Source organism: Canis lupus, chromosome X, assembly GCF_011100685.1.
Source record: "Canis lupus familiaris isolate Mischka breed German Shepherd chromosome X, alternate assembly UU_Cfam_GSD_1.0, whole genome shotgun sequence".
NCBI classification, from domain to species: domain Eukaryota; kingdom Metazoa; phylum Chordata; class Mammalia; order Carnivora; family Canidae; genus Canis; species Canis lupus.
Window position 1 is genome coordinate 59,984,244 of NC_049260.1, and position 18,100 is coordinate 60,002,343.

General features: G+C 34.3%; 1 protein-coding gene across 6 annotated transcripts in view; it reads right to left on the minus strand.

Moving 5' to 3' along the window:
* ATRX (ATRX chromatin remodeler) overlaps window positions 1–18,100 on the minus strand; it is a 332,654-nt gene that overhangs the window by 67,081 nt on the left and 247,473 nt on the right. For all 6 annotated transcript variants that reach the window (XM_038587761.1, XM_038587760.1, XM_038587757.1 and 3 more), the window contains 2 exons: window positions 5,982–6,135; window positions 988–1,094 (listed from right to left, as the gene is read on the minus strand). In XM_038587761.1, coding sequence (XP_038443689.1) covers window positions 988–1,094; window positions 5,982–6,135 — 261 coding nt within the window. The remainder of the gene's footprint in view (window positions 1–987; window positions 1,095–5,981; window positions 6,136–18,100) is intronic.

The window sequence follows — 18,100 nt, forward strand, 5'->3', positions numbered from 1 at the left end:
TATTTAAGTATTCACATTATTGCATGGCCTTTACCAAGCCCACAATACCTCTGAGGTATAAAACAAAACAGAAGCTAAGTATTGGTGAAGATGTGGAGAAACTGGAACCCTTATACACTGCCTGTGGAAATGTAAATAGTGCAGCCAGTAGAAAACAGTTTGGTGGTTCCTCAAGAAGTTAAAATTACCATATGACCCAATAATTCCATTCCTAAGTAATATATCCAAAAGAAGTGAAAATGGATGCTCAAATAAAAACCTCCATACAAATATTTATCACAGCACTATTCACAATAGTTAAAAGGTGAAAACAACCCTATATCTATGAATGAATAAATGTACAATCAAAATGTGGGTATTATCCATACAATGGATTATTAGATCTTTATGGCCTAATAAATGAAGTACTGACACATGCTACCACATGGAAGAACCCTGAAAACATACTACGTGAAAGAAGCCAGTCACAAAGACCACATATTGTATGAATCTATTACTATGAAAATTCCAGAATAGGTCAATCTGTAGAAACAGAAAGTATATTGATTAGTGACTGTTTAAGATTTAAAGAAGTGGAAGGCAGGGGTAGGAGGGTAATAGCTAAAGAGTACAGGGTTTCTTTGGTGGTGATTAAAACAGTTGATAATTATGGTGATAGTTGCACAACTCTTTTTTTTTAAGTTGCACAACTCTATGAAAAGATTAAAAGCCACTGAATTGTTCACTTAAAATGGATGAACTGAATGATATCTGAATTATGTCAATAAAACTCTTTATAAGAACAAAAAATCTTATTTCATGTTAGAATTGCAATAATAATGACCATATTTATATAGATAAGGACAAGAAGAATGTGCAGGGAAAAAATGTGTATGTAAAAGTTGTGTGTCTAGAGATTATTTTTTCTTTTATTGTTAAAATGATTGTATAATATGTTTAAATGAAGGTTTCAAAATTATGATATAGAAAAGCTTGTATGTAACTCACCTTTATATATAAGAGGTTTATCTTTATCTTCTGTCTTTTCCCTACTGGCCAATTCAAGAAAATCTTCAATCAAGTCCAGAGATATGAGAGACTGGCTGAAAACAAGGCTAAAAAAATGGATTAGTGTTCATGGATTAGAAGGTTCATAAAGTAAAGATATCACTTCTTCCCAAATTAACCTATAAATTCGACACAATTCTAATCAAAACCACAGTAGGAATTTTGAGAAATTAACAAGCTGATTCTAAAGAATGACGAGCGCACAGAGTAGCCAAAACAACTTTGAAAGAGAAAAAGTTGGAGGCCTAATAACTACATGTTTTCAACACTTACAAAGATAGAGTAATCAGAATGGTGTAGTGCTGATTAAGGGACAAGCGCTAATCAATGGAACAGAATATAGAATCCAAATATAGAGCCACACTATATAGTTAACTAAATAGTGTTTTGCAGAAGTAAAGGCAATTCAGTGGAAAAAGGATAATCTTTTCAACAATGGTCTTGGCAAAATTCAACATCCATATGCAAAAAAAAAAAGAATTTTGCCCTATACTTCACACTTTATACAAAAAAATTCAAAATGGAGTATAAATCTAATGTTAAAATGTAAAACCGTTGAATGTTTAGAAAAACACAAGGAAGAAAATCCTAGTAACTTGGGATTAGACAATTCTTAGACCTAACACCAAAAGTATGATCTATGGGAAAAAAAAGCTGATAAAATGGATTTCATCAAAATTAAAAATTTGTAGTATACAAAAGAAACTATTTAGAGAATACAAGAAAAAAGTCTTCCTAATAAAAGTATTCAAGTAATTTTAGACTTGTACACAGTCTAAAAACTCTTTGTTGCTCCATCTCAAATATGTCTGCAGATTCCTGATTCTCTATCCCAGTATTTTCTAACCCCTATTTTTAGCCATGAAATTATTTGTTCACATGAAGTCTTATGTGGTATCAAAATATAATAAATAATTTCAGGTGTACAATATGGTGATTTAACACTTCCATACAACATCTGGTGCTCATCACAAGTGCATCCTTTAATCTCCATCATCCGTTTAACCCGAAACTAACCTTACACTGTATGTTAACTAACTGGAATGTAAATCAAGACTTTAATTTATTATTATTAAGTAGGAGTGCCTGGGTGGTTCAGTTGGTTAAATGTCTGACTCTGACTTTGGCTCAGGTTATGATCTCAAGGTTAACAGATTGAGCCCCACAGCAGGCTCCATGCTCAGCTGGGAGGTTGTTTGAGATTCTATCTCCCTCAACCCCACCTCCTACCCACCCCCAACTGATGCTCTTTCTCAAATAAATAAATCTTTTTAAAGCAAGCAAGCAAGCAAGCAAGCAAGCAAGGTGCTTTAGGCCTTGGTGGAAGAAGAAGGTAAAAGCGTCACTGGCTCCTCAGCCTCTGCTCTAGCCTCCTCTTTTCACCAATTTTCATGGGTTCTGAGAAATAGTTTGAAAACCACTGCTCTCATCTATTCCACTGGTGAGAAGTGGACATAATTATATACAGGAAATGGAAAAAGTCTAGGAAGAGAATAAAGGATAAAGGAGGGTTTGTTCTCTCCCTTATATATGCAAAGTAGGTCAGTATACAAGGAACTAGACACCTGTTCGAGCATATTGTTTGGTTTTATTTGATTTTGAAAGCTGTACTATAGGAAAGATATGCTTTTATGACTCCAGAAGATCCTTCAACACTCATTGCTAGAGGTCTTCAGATTTAGTAGAACTAAAAAGAACAACTCCAGTTATGAAACAGCTATTGGAGTTAACAACATGTGAATTGGCTATTGTATGACTTCCTAAACTCTGCACAACAGGGGTCTACTGTCTCCCAGTTGGTACTCCCAGAATACTGGTAAGGAAATGAATGTATTCCTAGTACTCAGTGTAAACGACCAACAGTCTTGATCCCTCAGTCGACTGATTATTTTTCCTAGAATCAAAAACTTTATTGAATCAATTCCTAATGAACGACAAATTAAGTTTTTGGCAGTTCTTATAACTGGGAAACTTAATTTCTGAGAAATACTAATTATTTATTTAACTGAAATTAATCTGGAATCTGGGCTACTATTCTGGAAAAGGGCTGACTTGAGTCCACATTAAGGCTGGTTCTGGGAACCTGGAACTGAGTTCAGAAAAATCTCATTATGAAATAGGTGTTATTAGGACTAAGTGGCAACATACTAATGGTTATCTCTTAACTTTTGTAGTTGCAGATAACATAAACTACTGCCCTGATTGGTAATAATTTTCATACTTATACAAACTATTCTGGCTTTATCTATTTTATTAATGGCCCATATGAAAATACAGAAGCACTACAAATCAAATTCATACATATCAAAAATCTGGAAATTAAAATTCAATAAAAATTTCATGTTTAAATCATGGAAAACAAGTCAGAAGAGCTGGACTGAAACCAGTAGTGTACTGGAGTTAGCTGTAACTTGCTTAAAACAAGAAAGTCATTGTTAGCATTTTTTCCCACCACTGTTGGTAGCTTAAAATTGGTTCATGGTAAGAGTATTTTATCATAGATATCAGCTTTTCTTACTTCTTTGCATTCTCTATTGTTATCATTTTTTGAAGAGTCAGTTGTCAAACATTTATCAACACACCACTGGTTAAAAATCACAAAAATTCACTTATCTCTTGTCCTATGAAATACCAAGTTTTCACTTGGGTCAAAAGATCCACTACACAAATAGAGAATAGAGGAATCTGATTTGACAGCAGTTTTTCTTTAAAAAAAATGAGTCTCAGTTGGCCATAAGTTTAATATGAGCCACCAGTGTTATTTAGGTATTGGAGAACCTCTCTATTGGATTCCATGAATGGAAGTATAGAGTCCACAATAAAGAAAAACGAGCTTCACTATAACTCTGTGTTAATCAAAACTCAGCTGAAGTATTTTTGTTTACTGTGACTGTATTTTAAGATGGGTGCTAAAAAATTCAAGTATGTTCAAGACCATATGGTCAGGCCTGAAATTATGCCATATAAAGAAAAGATCAATTAACTCAGAAGAGGAAGCTAAAAGTGACAAGACAGATAAGCCCACCGTTTTCGAAGAGGAGACAATTGAAACAGTAGTACTGATGTCTGCAACCTACACTAAAAGGCATCAGGAAAATAAGATGCATAGATAAACTTTTATGTAATAAAGAAAGTACACTAAAATATAGAATATAGTATAGATTCTAGGTGACAGGTATATGGGTATTCACTATAAATTTTTTTCTGCTATTTTTATGTGTGAAGATTTCCATAAGGAAATGATGGACAAATAAAAAATAGTGGTAATCACAGTTACGGAAATGCATAGTTTTATAGCCTTGACACTGATAATGTCTATTGGTTGGGCTTATAACTTTAAAACTTCACTCTAAGAGTATAAAAACAGGCAGCAGATATGTTCAATTTTTAACCAAACCAAGGGAAACAGATATAGGGATAAAGTACAAACTAAATATAGGGATATAATTTCTAAAAATTTGAAGTATTCAACTATACCTTCTAAAATGGCAAATGTTCTACCACAGGAGAGGTTAGAACAGCTATGATGAACATGGTACAGGAGATTCTTATAGTGGTTAGGAAATTAAAAGACCACTAAAATCTCTTCCACACTCTTAGAATTCTTGTACAGTACCCCCCAAATATTAATTTTAAACTATAGAAGTTGGTAGCAGAAAAAAGCATGAGCATGTCACAGCAATAATCTCTCCTGAACTTTTAGGAACTCTGAATTCAAATACCCACTTTCTACTTACATCTCTCACAGATATCTAATACGCCTCTCAAACATGGCCAGAGCAGAATTTTTTTTATTAACTTTAATAAACTTAGTTCTTTACTATTGTTCTCCATTTTAGTAAGCAACACCATAATCTACCAGCCACTTAGTCTGGAAATCATATTTAACTACTCTCTCATTCTTATTGCCCTACATTAATGTACCAAATCCTATTGCTTCTATTTCAAAATATAACCTTTACCTCCAATACTACCACTCCATTCCAGGCCAACATCATCCCTTATTGAACCACTTGTTTCTGTATAAATAAAGAGGCAATATACAACAAAAACCAATTTTAGTGAGTACTTACTAAATGCAAGGTATAGTGGTTAATAAAAAATAATAAAACAGTCTGTCTTCAAATAATTCACTATCCAGTGAAAAGACATACAAGTATATTAGAATGTGTTAACAGTAAAGGTATATTAAAAGATGGTATAGAAATATTAATAGTGGGTCTATCTCTTCCCAATAAAGTTAAAGATTAGTTTCTTTAGTTTGAAATTTAAGATAAAAGGTTTATTTTAAGCCTTATGTTAAATTGTTATTAAAAGAATCACAGATACATTTTAAAAATATTTTATGATCGCGTTGAGACCTTATAACAACCTAAACAGTAAGTCTGGTTCAAAATTTTAAAAGTATGTTTTTTGAATAATAATTTGAACAATGAGATTGGAGCGCAGGAATGCAGGGAAGTGAATGGGGACTCAAATGCTTTAAGTAAAACAAACAAGAACAAAAACAAAGGAGAAATGAAAGAGAATAATCAAAGAGGTGAAATAAAGTTGAGAGGTATCCACTAGATTTGGGGTTTAAAAGGTAACTAAATGACTTAGGGGAAAAAATCTCAATAAAGTAGGAACCACACTGCATGGACTGAAAAATAATTTTAAAGATAGTGAAATATAGATATTCACTAGAGGCTTGGCTCAAAGAAATAAGTTCAAGGGGCAATAGCCAGAAATGGAAAACAGCACTGAAGAAATAACCAGAATATGTACTCAGAACTAGTGGCTTAGAAGGAAAGTAGTTGTCTATTAATACACTACTAAATAAATTACATCTTTAGAAAGGGAGAAAACAAAACAAATTTCTTCAAATAAACTGTTTACATAATAGAAAGTTTATAAAAAGGCTCATTTATATAATAAAAATAGGAGAAACTTACACTTTATCCCCAATTTCTTCTGCCATTCGAAGAATTTCAAAGAGAAGTACCATTTTTCCAGAATGTTCTAAAATCTCAGCATCAGCATCTGTAACAAAATCTTTGTACCAGTCTGGAGCTGGACTGCTTGGATTAGAAGAGGAAGTAGCTTTACCTAAATAAAATAAATGAAATATAAATAAGTAGACAAATAAGGAAAGAAACTCATAGATCCTGAGAAGGATTAAGAAAGAGACCAAGAGAGATAGGAGGGGGTGGGGAGAGGTGGGGAGGAAAGAGAAGGGAGGAGGAGGGAAGGAAGAAGACAGAAAAGGAGGATGAGGGAGAAGGAGGGCACCTTCTTGCAAAAAGAGAAAAAAATACCACCCCAGGAAAGAGAGAGCTTTACTATGAGGAAAACACAAAAAGTGGGGAGTGGAGTAGAAGGGACAAACCCACCCTAGGAGAGGGAGAGAAAGAGACAGGGAGTGGGACATACAAACAGGCACAAAAGAATGCAAAGGAAGAAAAACACTGAAGGGGGGCAGGCAAATCAAGTGAGAGAGTAAGCAAAAGACTCTGAGAAAGTACAACTATGAGAAACAGTGCCTGGGAGTAGGGGGGGGCTAGAAAATCAGAGACCCTAAAGAGACAAAGCCCCCCCTCCCATTCCAGGCACTGAGAGAGTATAACTCCCAATATAAACCCACAAAGACAGGGACTAGGAGAGAAAAAGAACCAAAGAGAGACAGATAGAGGTAGGGAGGAGAAGAGGGAGGGAAGAAAACAGACTGAGAGAGAGATCAAGAGAAAAACAATCTTAGGAGCAGGAAATATTTCACGGTCCTAACAGAATTCTGGAAAACAAAAAGGGATTGATCCCAGAATGACCATATCATGTTAAATCATTTTGTTATTTTCCCCTACAAACTTTGATTATAAAAGATGTAAGAAGAAAGTAAAACAAAATAATTTATTAAGTATCTAAACATAAACAATTCAATTCAAAATTGGGAACACAAGGTTTATGTGTTTTTGTACCGTTCCTCAATTGCTTTTTAAAGCATTTTAAATTTTTGCATATTTTTGTTATATATATCGTACATTTTCACAAAAGTATATAGAATATAATGAACAGCCATATTCCCATATCCCATCTTCATTATATCTTACCACTTGCTAAATCTATTTCCGATGCAGTTGGCACCTATTATATGACCATACCCAATCTCATTCTCTTCTTTCCCTACCTTCTTTCTGAGAGGTCTCTAAAATCCTAAATTCTAATACTCTCTTGATTTTGAGGGTATTAAGGTATGTGAAATAAGTGAGACTGAGAAAGACAAATACCATGATTCTACTCGCAAATGTAATTTTAAAAAATGAATAAACAAAAAGCAGGATCAGACCTATAAACAAAGAGAAAAAACTGAGGGATGCCAGAGGAGAGGGAGTGGGGTTGGGCAAAATGGGTAAAGGGGAGAGAAATATAATCCTCCCTTTATGGAATAAGTCCTAGGAATCTAAAAACAGAACAAAGCAACACAAATGAATAAACAAACAAAAGGCAGAATCAAACCTATAAATACAGAGAACAAACTAAGTCATGGAAATAAAAGGCAGATGATAGTGTCAATAAAAGTCAATGATATTGTAATAGCAATGTAGCAAGACAGATGGTAACCACAATTGTGGTGAATATAGCATAATGTACAAATTTGTCAAATAAGTGGTTGTACACCTGGAACTACTATAATATGGTCTGTCAAATATACTAAAAATATGTAAAAGAACAGAATAAAATGTATTATATATCAAAATAAATAAAATCCCAAATTATGTATTTATTATTTCTGTGTATGTTTTTATATTTTCACTACACATGTATCCCTAAACCGTACATTATCTTTCACGTTTTCACAGTACATGTAAAAGTACAAACTGTTTGTATTCTTCTATGACTTACTTTTTCACTAAACGTAGTTTTTCATTTTTTCACTCAAAGTGAGACTTATTCAATTATTCTAACTGCTATGTAGAATTCCACTGCATGAATATACCATCATTTATTAGCTCATCTCATAGGCACTATAAACATCTCCTCACTAGTCTCATAGATATTTAGATAATTTCTAATTTATGGCTACTATCAAATGAATACTCAATTTTGTTATATTTTTCTAGAATATTGCCTGCTTCATCTAAGTTTTATTTTTTATTTTATTTTTTAATTTATTTATGATAGTCACACACAGAGAGAGAGAGAGAGAGGCAGAGACACAGGCAGAGGGAGAAGCAGGCTCCATGCACCGGGAGCCTGACGTGGGATTCGATCCCGGGTCTCCAGGATCGCGCCCTGGGCCAAAGGCAGGCGCCAAACCGCTGCGCCACCCAGGGATCCCTTCATCTAAGTTTTAAATTTTCTGGCATAAAATTTTTTATTTTTATTTTTTATTTCTTAAAATTATTACTTTAAACATAATTCTAATTGTAGTCTTTATCAAATATTCCTATTACCTGAGGCCCTTTAGAATCTAAATATGTTGTTCATTTCATGTATTAACTTTTGACAGGCTGACTGCTAATATATTTTGTTGTTAACTTTTCTTAGTTCATTGTTTTCTTAGGTATTCTCTCATTTTAATTTTTCATTTCACTTTCAGTATAGCTGTAATATGTGAGAATCCTGGGTAGAGGTCATACATCTCTACACTTATTCTACATCTGTTTATGCCAGGTGCTCCAGGGGATCAACAACTCAACATTATTTCTGAGGTATTTCAGCTTGAGATTTTATTTTTTTTAAGATTTATTTGTTTTAGAGAGAGAGAGTGAGCATGAGCATGCACATGTGCAAGTATGGGGGGAGAGGGACAAAAGGAGAGGGAGACAGAGAATCTTCAGCAGACTCCCTTCTAAGGGACGAGCCTGACATGGGCTCAATCCTGCACCCCTGAGATCATGACCTGAGCTGAAATTAAGAGCTGGTGATTCAACCAACTGAGCCACCCAGGCAACCCATCAGCTTGAGATTTTTAGACTAAGTAATGTCAATTCAAATCATAAGCTATGTAAGCCCATGATTATGAATCCAAGAAAACTATTTTTCTCAACCCAGAGACTAGGGTGAAACAGATATGCTTCCTTGTCATCTCCCTGAACTGATGGGAAAATTTTTTTCTATCCTATTCTTCAATGGACTATTTATCCTTTGAAGGGTATACAGAGGTTCAGCCTTAGATTCAGACTGAAGAGATTCAGCTTTAATCTGGGTTTGAAGAACTCTCCACCTTATAAAGGGCTCAAGGCCTTGTATCCTATCCCTGAGTAGGTGAAAACTAAAGGTACTAGTTTCTAAGACTAGCACATCCCTAAGGCTTCCATAGCCTATCTTCTTGAAATTACTATTTAAATTACCAGTGCCTGGGTCCTGGCGATTTCCATTACTTATAAAGAGTTCATTACTCACTAAACATGTCACATATTTGCAAGAATCCATACCTTTCCTTGTATGTCTTATATTATTTTCTTCTTTTCTTTGCCTGGCAAACATTTTATGCTTCACTATCCTTCACAAACCAACTGAAATTTCATCTGGAAAAGCCTCCTTTGCAAGGCTGGCCCTAGGCTATGGGCTGGGCACTTGAATGGTACATAGCTCCTACTTTAAAAGTTTCCCTGATAAGAATGGCTCACTGTGCCCAGATTGTTTGTACAACGTGCAAACAAGTGTTCTGAACACCTGTTTTTTCTTTCTTCTTGAATTCTGAGACTTGGTAAAAATCAGGCAGTGTGTTTAAAACACATAAGAAACATATTTGGTCCCTAATGAGCTTCTGTGGTAGATGACACTTCACATATCATAACTTATTTCTGGAGAAATTAGTACATATCATAACATTCATATTCATAACTTATGATATCATTCATATGATAAGATATCATAAGTCATATCATAACTTATTTCTGGAGAAATTAGTACATCTTGGGTGACTCCACTGAGAGAAGACTCTTAGAAAGTTATGCCTGGTTTCTTCTGGACTCTGCCCCATCTGCTTTTCCCTCTGCTGACTTTGTTTTGTACCCTTTCATTGTAATAAATTGTAGACCTGAATATAACTATATGCTAAGTCTTAGGAATCACTGAACCTGACGGTGGTCTTGGGGAGCACTGACAAACAGCTTATCAAGCAAATGTTAACTAAATTTCTAAAACTTGCAAATAACAAATGCCTTTAGAAAATTCTGCAGTTCTACAGACTGCACATAACTTCTGTAATGGTTACCCAAATTTACTAAAGTAATTTAACTAAAGTGAAAATGTTAGCCATAAAAACATGCTAGCAGAAAAAAAAAAACAAAACATGCTAGCAGAAAGTTAGTAAAAATGGGCAGTTGGTAAGAAATCTCAAAGCTTAGGATAGGCAATAACTTCTGTGTAAAACATTCCATTCCAATTTTGATCCTATTGGATATAATCACATTACTTTACAGTAATGTCTAAAAAAAAAATAAAAACTGATCCAGAAAAATAAGGGCTACTCCAGTTAATAAATATCCTGAATATGTAATTAAAACTTAAAAACAGGTATTTCATCTTGAATATTCTTATTTCAACATCCACATGGATTAACTATTACTTCTGTTATAACTTTGTTCTTATGTACATGATAAGACACCATAAATTAATCAGAACTACCCCCCTTAATATCCACTGTGGGTATCACAAAATTCTTAAAAGACACAAAAGAAATACAAATAAAAAGCAACAACTTTATCCCTAATTTCTTAAAGCATATTTTTCTAAATATATATTTAACTAGCATGTTTGCAACAAGATACACTACAGTTTTATGAAAAAAGTAGCAATATCATGAAAGTATTATGTATCTATATAGTACTAGTAGAATGTTAAGCTCCATGAGTGCAGTTTGTTGACAGAGATCACTCAAGGTTCTATAGCAGTGCCTAGACTATATTAAACATTCAAATAAATATTTGTTGAATGAATAAATGTGGTATATTAGTGCCAATACTATGGTCCTACATAATATAGGACTCTGTCACAAAAGTTTATATCCATATAATGAATTATATACATTTTAAAGCGTGAACGCTCATCAATAAGGCTTAATCTAAAAATGGCAAAATAATAATTGAATACTTTGGTTTTTATTTAATTTAAATTCAATTAATTGATATATAGCATATTTCATTAGTTTCAGAAGTAGAGTTTATAATTTATCAGTCCTTTATAACATCCAGTGCTCATTATATCACATGCCCCGTTTAACGTCCATCACCTAATTCCCCCATCCCCCACTCCCCTTTCCTCCAGCAACCCTGTTTGTTTCCTATGATTAAGAGCCTCTTATGGTTTGTCTCCCTGATTTCATCTTGTTTTATTTTTCTCCCCCCTTCCCCTATGATGTTTTGTTTTTTAAATTACACATATGAGTGAGAATATATAATTCTTTCATTGACTTATTTCACTTAGCATAATACCCTCTAGTTCCATCCGCATCATTGCAAATGGCAAGAGTTCATTTTTTGATGGCTGACTAGTATTTCATTATACACACACACACACACACACACACACACACACACACACCCCACATCTTTATCCATTCATCTGTCTATGGACACCTGGTCTCTTTCCATAGTTTGGCTATCGTGGACATTGCTGCTATAAACACTGGGGTGTAGGTGCACCTTCAGATCACTACATTTGTGTCTTTGGGGTATAAATACCTAGTAGTACAATTGATTGCTATAAATTGAATAATTGAAGTAGTTTTTATACTCATTTCTTAATTTAAAAACTGTCCTAAATAAAATACCAAAACACAGAAATGAGGATAATATAAAATTAACTTAAAAGAGTTATTCAAGGGGCAACTGGGTGGCTCAGTGGTTGAGCGTCTGCCTTTGGCTCAGGTCATGATCCCAGGGTCCTGGGATGGGAGTCCTGCATTGGGCTACCTGCAGGAAGCCTGCTTCTCCCTCTGCCTAGGTCTCTGCCTCTCTGTGTCTCTCATGTATAAATAAGTTAAATAATTTTTTAAAAAAAGACTTATTCAAGATGTTGTTTCTGTAAACATTTAGAAAGCTACTATAAAAAGAGTTAAATAGCAACTCTTAGAAGTAAAAATGAAATATGCAGTGAGAATATTATTATAGCTCAATTATAGCCGTCTACTTATTTAATATCTATTTCAAATTTCAAATAAAACAGTTTGGCCCTTAAATACTTTCTATTTGGGTTTTCTTACAGTTCCTATAAGAAAGTAATTATGTTTTTAAAAAGTTACAGAATACCAGCTATATATGTCCATATACTATGATCTTCTCAGCCCTACTTGGAGTTCATCTAGATCTAAAAAACAAAAATAAAATTTTTAAAAAAGATTTTATTTATTTACTCATGAGAGAGAGAGAGAGAGAGAGAGAGAGAGAGAGAGAGAGAGAGAAGGCAGAGACATAAGCAGAGGAAGAAGCAGGCTCCATGCAGGGAGCCCGATGTGGGACTCGATCCTGGATTCCAGGATCACGCTCTGAACCGAAGGCAGATGTTTAACTGCTGAGCCACCCAGGCATCCCCAAAATAGATTTTTATCATTTGTTCTGGAAAATATTTCTGATAAGCTATGAATGTACACAGCTGAAGAAAACATAAAATACACCTATATATGAATGATCTCTATTTGACTGCACACACCTAAAATGAAACAAAGACCTCAGACAGGTAGTCAAAATTTGTCATTTGGAACCCACAGCCTTCCCTATCTGCTTTTAAGTTCATAACACATAGCCAACTGATCTCTACCCCAATTCTTTCCAAACATTTTCACATTATGACATACATGGTAATGCTTATATAACATACCAGGAGGAAATGGAAGAGGCTACTCATTTCTGGAGATGACCCAGCTGCCTTAGACCCCACTTGCACTTCTAAGTGATGAAGAGATGAAGACCTCAGCATACTTTTATTTAACCCATTTATAGTACAGGGTGAGATATATTGGTTAGGCTACTCTCCCTCTCTTTCTAAGTTACCAAAAAAATTTCAACAAGAATATTTTAAGAAAACCATCTGCAGGAACACATAAATCTTAAGCTATTTATTTCCAATTCTGAGATGACTAAGGAGAAATTTAAATGAAAAGTCAGACAGGGAGAGCAGAGAAGGAGATAACAGAGGGCTTCTTATTAAACTAGAACCATTCCTTTACAATTCTTAGAAAAATACTCTTCAAAACCAATTGGAAAAATAACACTAATAATAAACTGTCTCTATGGGACAACAGCAGAGAAGAACAAGGAGGAAAATTTGGTAGTTTGATTTTTACTATCCCCCTGATTTCTAAGAGAAGTAAGCCAAGGTTTGGAGTTAGGCTGTTATCTACCTATTCCAATGAGGTAATGAAGAGAGAAATGTTGTATATTTTTTAAAGTTTTTATTTTAATTCCAGTTATTTAACATACAGTGTAGTATCAATTTCAGGTGTACAGTATAGTGATTCAACACTTTCATACAACATCCTATGCTAATAACAAGTGCACTCCTCAATCTCCATCACCTATTTAACCTATTCCCCCACCCATCTCCCCTCTGGTAACCATCACTTTGTTCTCTATAGTTATGAGTCTGTTTCTTAGTTTGTATCTCTCTTTCTTTTTGTCCCTTTACTGGTACAATTTGTTTCTTAAATTCTACCATATAAGTGAAATCATAATATTTATTATTCTTAGACTGACTTACTTTGCTTAGCATAATACTCTCTAGTCCATGTCGTTTCAAAAGTCAAAATTTCATTCTTTTTGATGGTTGAGTGATTAATACTCCATAGTATGTGTGTGTGTGTGTGTGTATCATCTCTTCTTTATCTGTCTACAGATGGATATGAGGACTTGTTCCATAATTTGGCTATTGTTGATAATTGCTCCTATACACATAGAGATACATATATCCCTTTAAATTTTTTTTTGTATTTTATTGGTTAAATATCCAATAGTGCAATTATGGGATCATAGGGTAGTTCTATTTTTAACTTTCTGATCAGTCTACATATTGTTTTCTAGAGTGACTGTACCAGTTTGCATTCCCACCAATGGTGCCCAAGTGTTCCTTTTTTCTATACCTTCACCAGCTCCTATTGTTTCTTGTATTGATCATAGCCATTCTGACAAGCGTGGTGATATCTGTCATTTTGATTTGTATTTCCCTGATGATCAATGATGAGCATCTTTTCATGTCTCTGTTGGCCATATATATGTCTTCTTTGGAAAAATGTCTATTCACATCTGCTGCGCATTTTTAATTGGACTGTTCACTTTTTGAGTGTTGAGTTTTAGAGGTTCTTTATATATTCTGGAAACAAACGCTTTCTGAGATATGTAATTTGCAAATATCTTCTCTCATTCTGAAGGTTGCCTTTTAGTTGACTGTTTCCTTCACTGTGCAGAAGCTATTTTGATGATGTTCCAATAGTTTATTTTTGCTTTTATTTCCCTTGCCTCAAGAGACATATATCTAGAAACAGCTTGCTATACCCAATGTCTGAGACATTACTGAATGTGTTCTCTTCTAGGATTTTTATGGTTTCAAATCTCACAGTTAGGTCTTTAATCCATTTTGTATTTCTATTTGTGGAAAATGTAATAAAGCGGTCCAATTGCATTCTTTTGCATGTTGCTGTCCAGTTTTCACAATTAACACCATTTGTTGAAGAAACACTGTTTTTCCCTTTAGATATCCTTTCCTGCTTTGTCAAAGATTGTCCATAGAGTTGAAGGCTCGCTTTTAGGTTTTTTATTCTGTTCCGTTAATCTATGTATTTTTGCACTAAACCATACTATTTTGATTAATACAGCTTTATGATACAACTTGAAGACAGAAATTGTGATGCCTCCAGCTTTTGTTTCTTTTCAAGGTTGCTTTGGATATGTGGGGTATTTGGTGGTTCCAAGCAAATTTTAGGATTGTTTGTTATAGCTCTGTGAAAACTGCTCTGGGTAGTTTGATAGGGATAGCATTATATTTGTAGATTGCTTTAGGTGGTATAGACGTTGTGAAAATGTTTGTTCTTTCAATCCATGAGCATGGAATGTCTTTTTGTTTCTTTGTGTCCTCTTCAACTTCCTTCATCAGTGTTTTATACTTTTCAGAGTACAGGTATTTCACCTTCTTGGTTGAGTTTATTCCTACCTATCTTGACTTCGGGTAAAATTATAAATGAGACTGATTTCTTAATTTCTGTCTATGCTGCTTCATTATTGGTGTATAGAAATCCAACAGATTCCTCTACATTGACTTTGTATCCTGCCATGTTATTGAATTCATGTATCGGTTCCAGCAGCTTTTTGGTTGAGCCTTTGAGTTTTCTATTTAGAGTATCATGTAATCTGCAAATAGTGAAAGTTTTACTTCTTCCTTGCCAGTGTGGATGCCTTTTCTTTCATTTTGTTGTCTGACTGCTGTGGACAGGATTTCTAGTCCTATGTTAAATAACTGTTGTGAGAATGGACATCCTTATCTTGCTTCTGACCACAGAGGAAAAGCAATCAGTTTTCCCCCATAGGGCATGATATTACCTGTGGGGTTTTTTATGTATGGCCTTTATGATAATGAGGTATGTTCCCTCTAAACTTATACTGTTGAGGTTTTTTATCATGAATGGATCTGTATGATGCCAAATCCTTTTTCTTCATCTACTGAAATAACTGTATGGTTCTTATCCTTTCTTTCATTAATGTAGTATATTGTGTTGATTGATCTGTGAATGCTGATCCACCCTTGCAACCCAGTAATAAGTCCCACTTGATCACTGTGAAAAATTTTTGAAAATGTATTGTTGAATTTAGTTTGCTAGAATTTTATTGAGAATTTTGCATCTATGTCCATCTTTAATATTAGCCTACAGTTCTCTTTTTTAGGGGACTCTTTATCTGGTTTTGCTGTCAAGGTAATGCTGGCCTCATAAAATGAATTGGGAATTTTTCCTTCCTTTTCTGTATTTGGAATAGTCTGAGAGGATTAGGTATGAACTCTTCTGTATGTTTGGTAGAATTCCCTTGGGAAGCCATCTGACCAAGGGCTTCTGTTTGTTGGGCATTTTTTGATCACTACTTCAATTTCATTGCAAGTTATCAATCTGTTTAAATTTTCTATTTGCTCTTGTTTCAGTTTTGGAAATTTATAAGTTTCTAAGAATTTATCCATTTCTTACAGTTGTCCAATTTGTTGGTATACAATTTTTCATAATACTACCTTCTTTGTATTTCTGTGGTCTTTGTTGTGATCTCCCCTCTCTCATTAGTGAATTTATTTATTTGGGTCCTTTCTTTTTGCTTTTTGTTAAGTCTGGCTATGGGTTTATCAATTTTATTAATTTTTTCAAAGAACCAGCTCCTAGTTTCAGTGATCTCTTCTAGTGGATTTTTTCGGTTTCTATTTCATTTATTTGCTCTAATCTTTATTATTTGCCTTCTTTTCTTGGCTTTAGGCTTCATGTTCTTTTTTCTCTAGTTCCTTTAGGTGTAAGGTTAAGTTGTGTTTTTGAAAATTTGCTTGCCACTTGAGGTAGGCCTATATTGCTATATACTTGCATCTTAGGACTGTTTTTGCTCCATCCAAAAGGTTTTGGACTGTAATATTTTCATTTTCATTTTCTTCCATGTATTCCATTATTTCTTCTTTAATTTCCTGGTTAATTCATTCACTCTTCAGTAGCATCTTCTTTAACCTCCATGTATTTGGTCTTTCCAAATTTTTTCTTGTGGCTGACATCAAGTTTCATAGCATTGTTGTCAGAAAATACACATGGTATGATCTCAATCTTTCTGTACTTCCTGAGGCCTGGTTTGTGACCTAGTATGTGATCTTTTCTGGAGAATGTTCCATGTGCACTTGAAAAGAAAGTGTGTTCTATTGCGTTAGGATGAAATGTTCTGAATATATCTGTTAAGTCCGTCTGGTCCAGTGTGTCATTCAAAGCCATTGTCTCCTTTTTGATTTTCTGTTAGATGATCTGTCCACTGATGTAAGTGGGGTTTAATGTCACCTACTATTACTGTATTATTATCAATGGATTCCTGTATATTTGTTATTAATTCTATTATATATTTGGGTTTTCCCAAGTTGAGGAGCAGAAATATTTACAATCGTTATATTTCCTTGTTGGATAGACCCCTTTATTATGATATAGTGCCCTTCTTCACCTCTTGTTACAGTCTTTGGTTAAAATCTAATTTGTCTGATATAAGTATGGCTACTCCCAACTTTCTTTTGACATCTGTTTGCAAGATAAATATTTCTTTATCACCTCACTTTCAATATGCAGGTGTCTGTAGGTCTAAAGTGAGTCTCCTGTAGGCAGCGTATAGATGGATATTGATGGTTTTGTTTGTTTTTTTGTTAATTCATTCTGACATCCTAGGTCTTCTGATTGGAGCATTTAGTCCATTTACATTCAGAATGATTATTGATAGACATGAATTTAGTGCCATTGTGTTAGTTGTTTTGTCATTGTTTCTGGAGATTTTCTGTTCCTTTCTGGACTTTGTCACTTTTGGTCTTCCTTTCCCATTCAAAGAGTCCCCTTTAATAGTTCTTGCAGGGCTAGTTTAGTGGAAACAAACTCCCTTTATTTTTCGTTTGTCTGGGAAACTCTCCTTCTATTCTGAATGACAGCTTTGCTGGATAAAGTATTCATGGTTGCATATTTTTCCATTCAGCACATTGAATATATCATGTCACTCTCTTCTGGCTTGTCAAATTTCTTTTGAGAAATCTCCAGCTGGCTTTATGGGTTTTCCCTTGTAAGTTAAGGGTTTCTTTTCTCTTGCTGTTTTTAAAATATTTTTATCACTATATTATACAAAGTTAATTACAGTATGTCTTGATGTTTGTCTGCTTTTGTTGATTTTGATGGGAGTTTTCTGTGTGTCCTGGATCTGGATATGTTTCACTCCCTAGAGTAAGGAAGTTTTCAGCTATTATTTTTCCACATACGTTTTCTGCCCCCTATTCTCTTGAAAAGAGATGTTTATTAAGAAATCACCAAATTATTTCAGGTGTAGGCCTACAACCAGCCACGTTTGTTTGAATTCAGGGTCACTCACCTAGCTGGCTT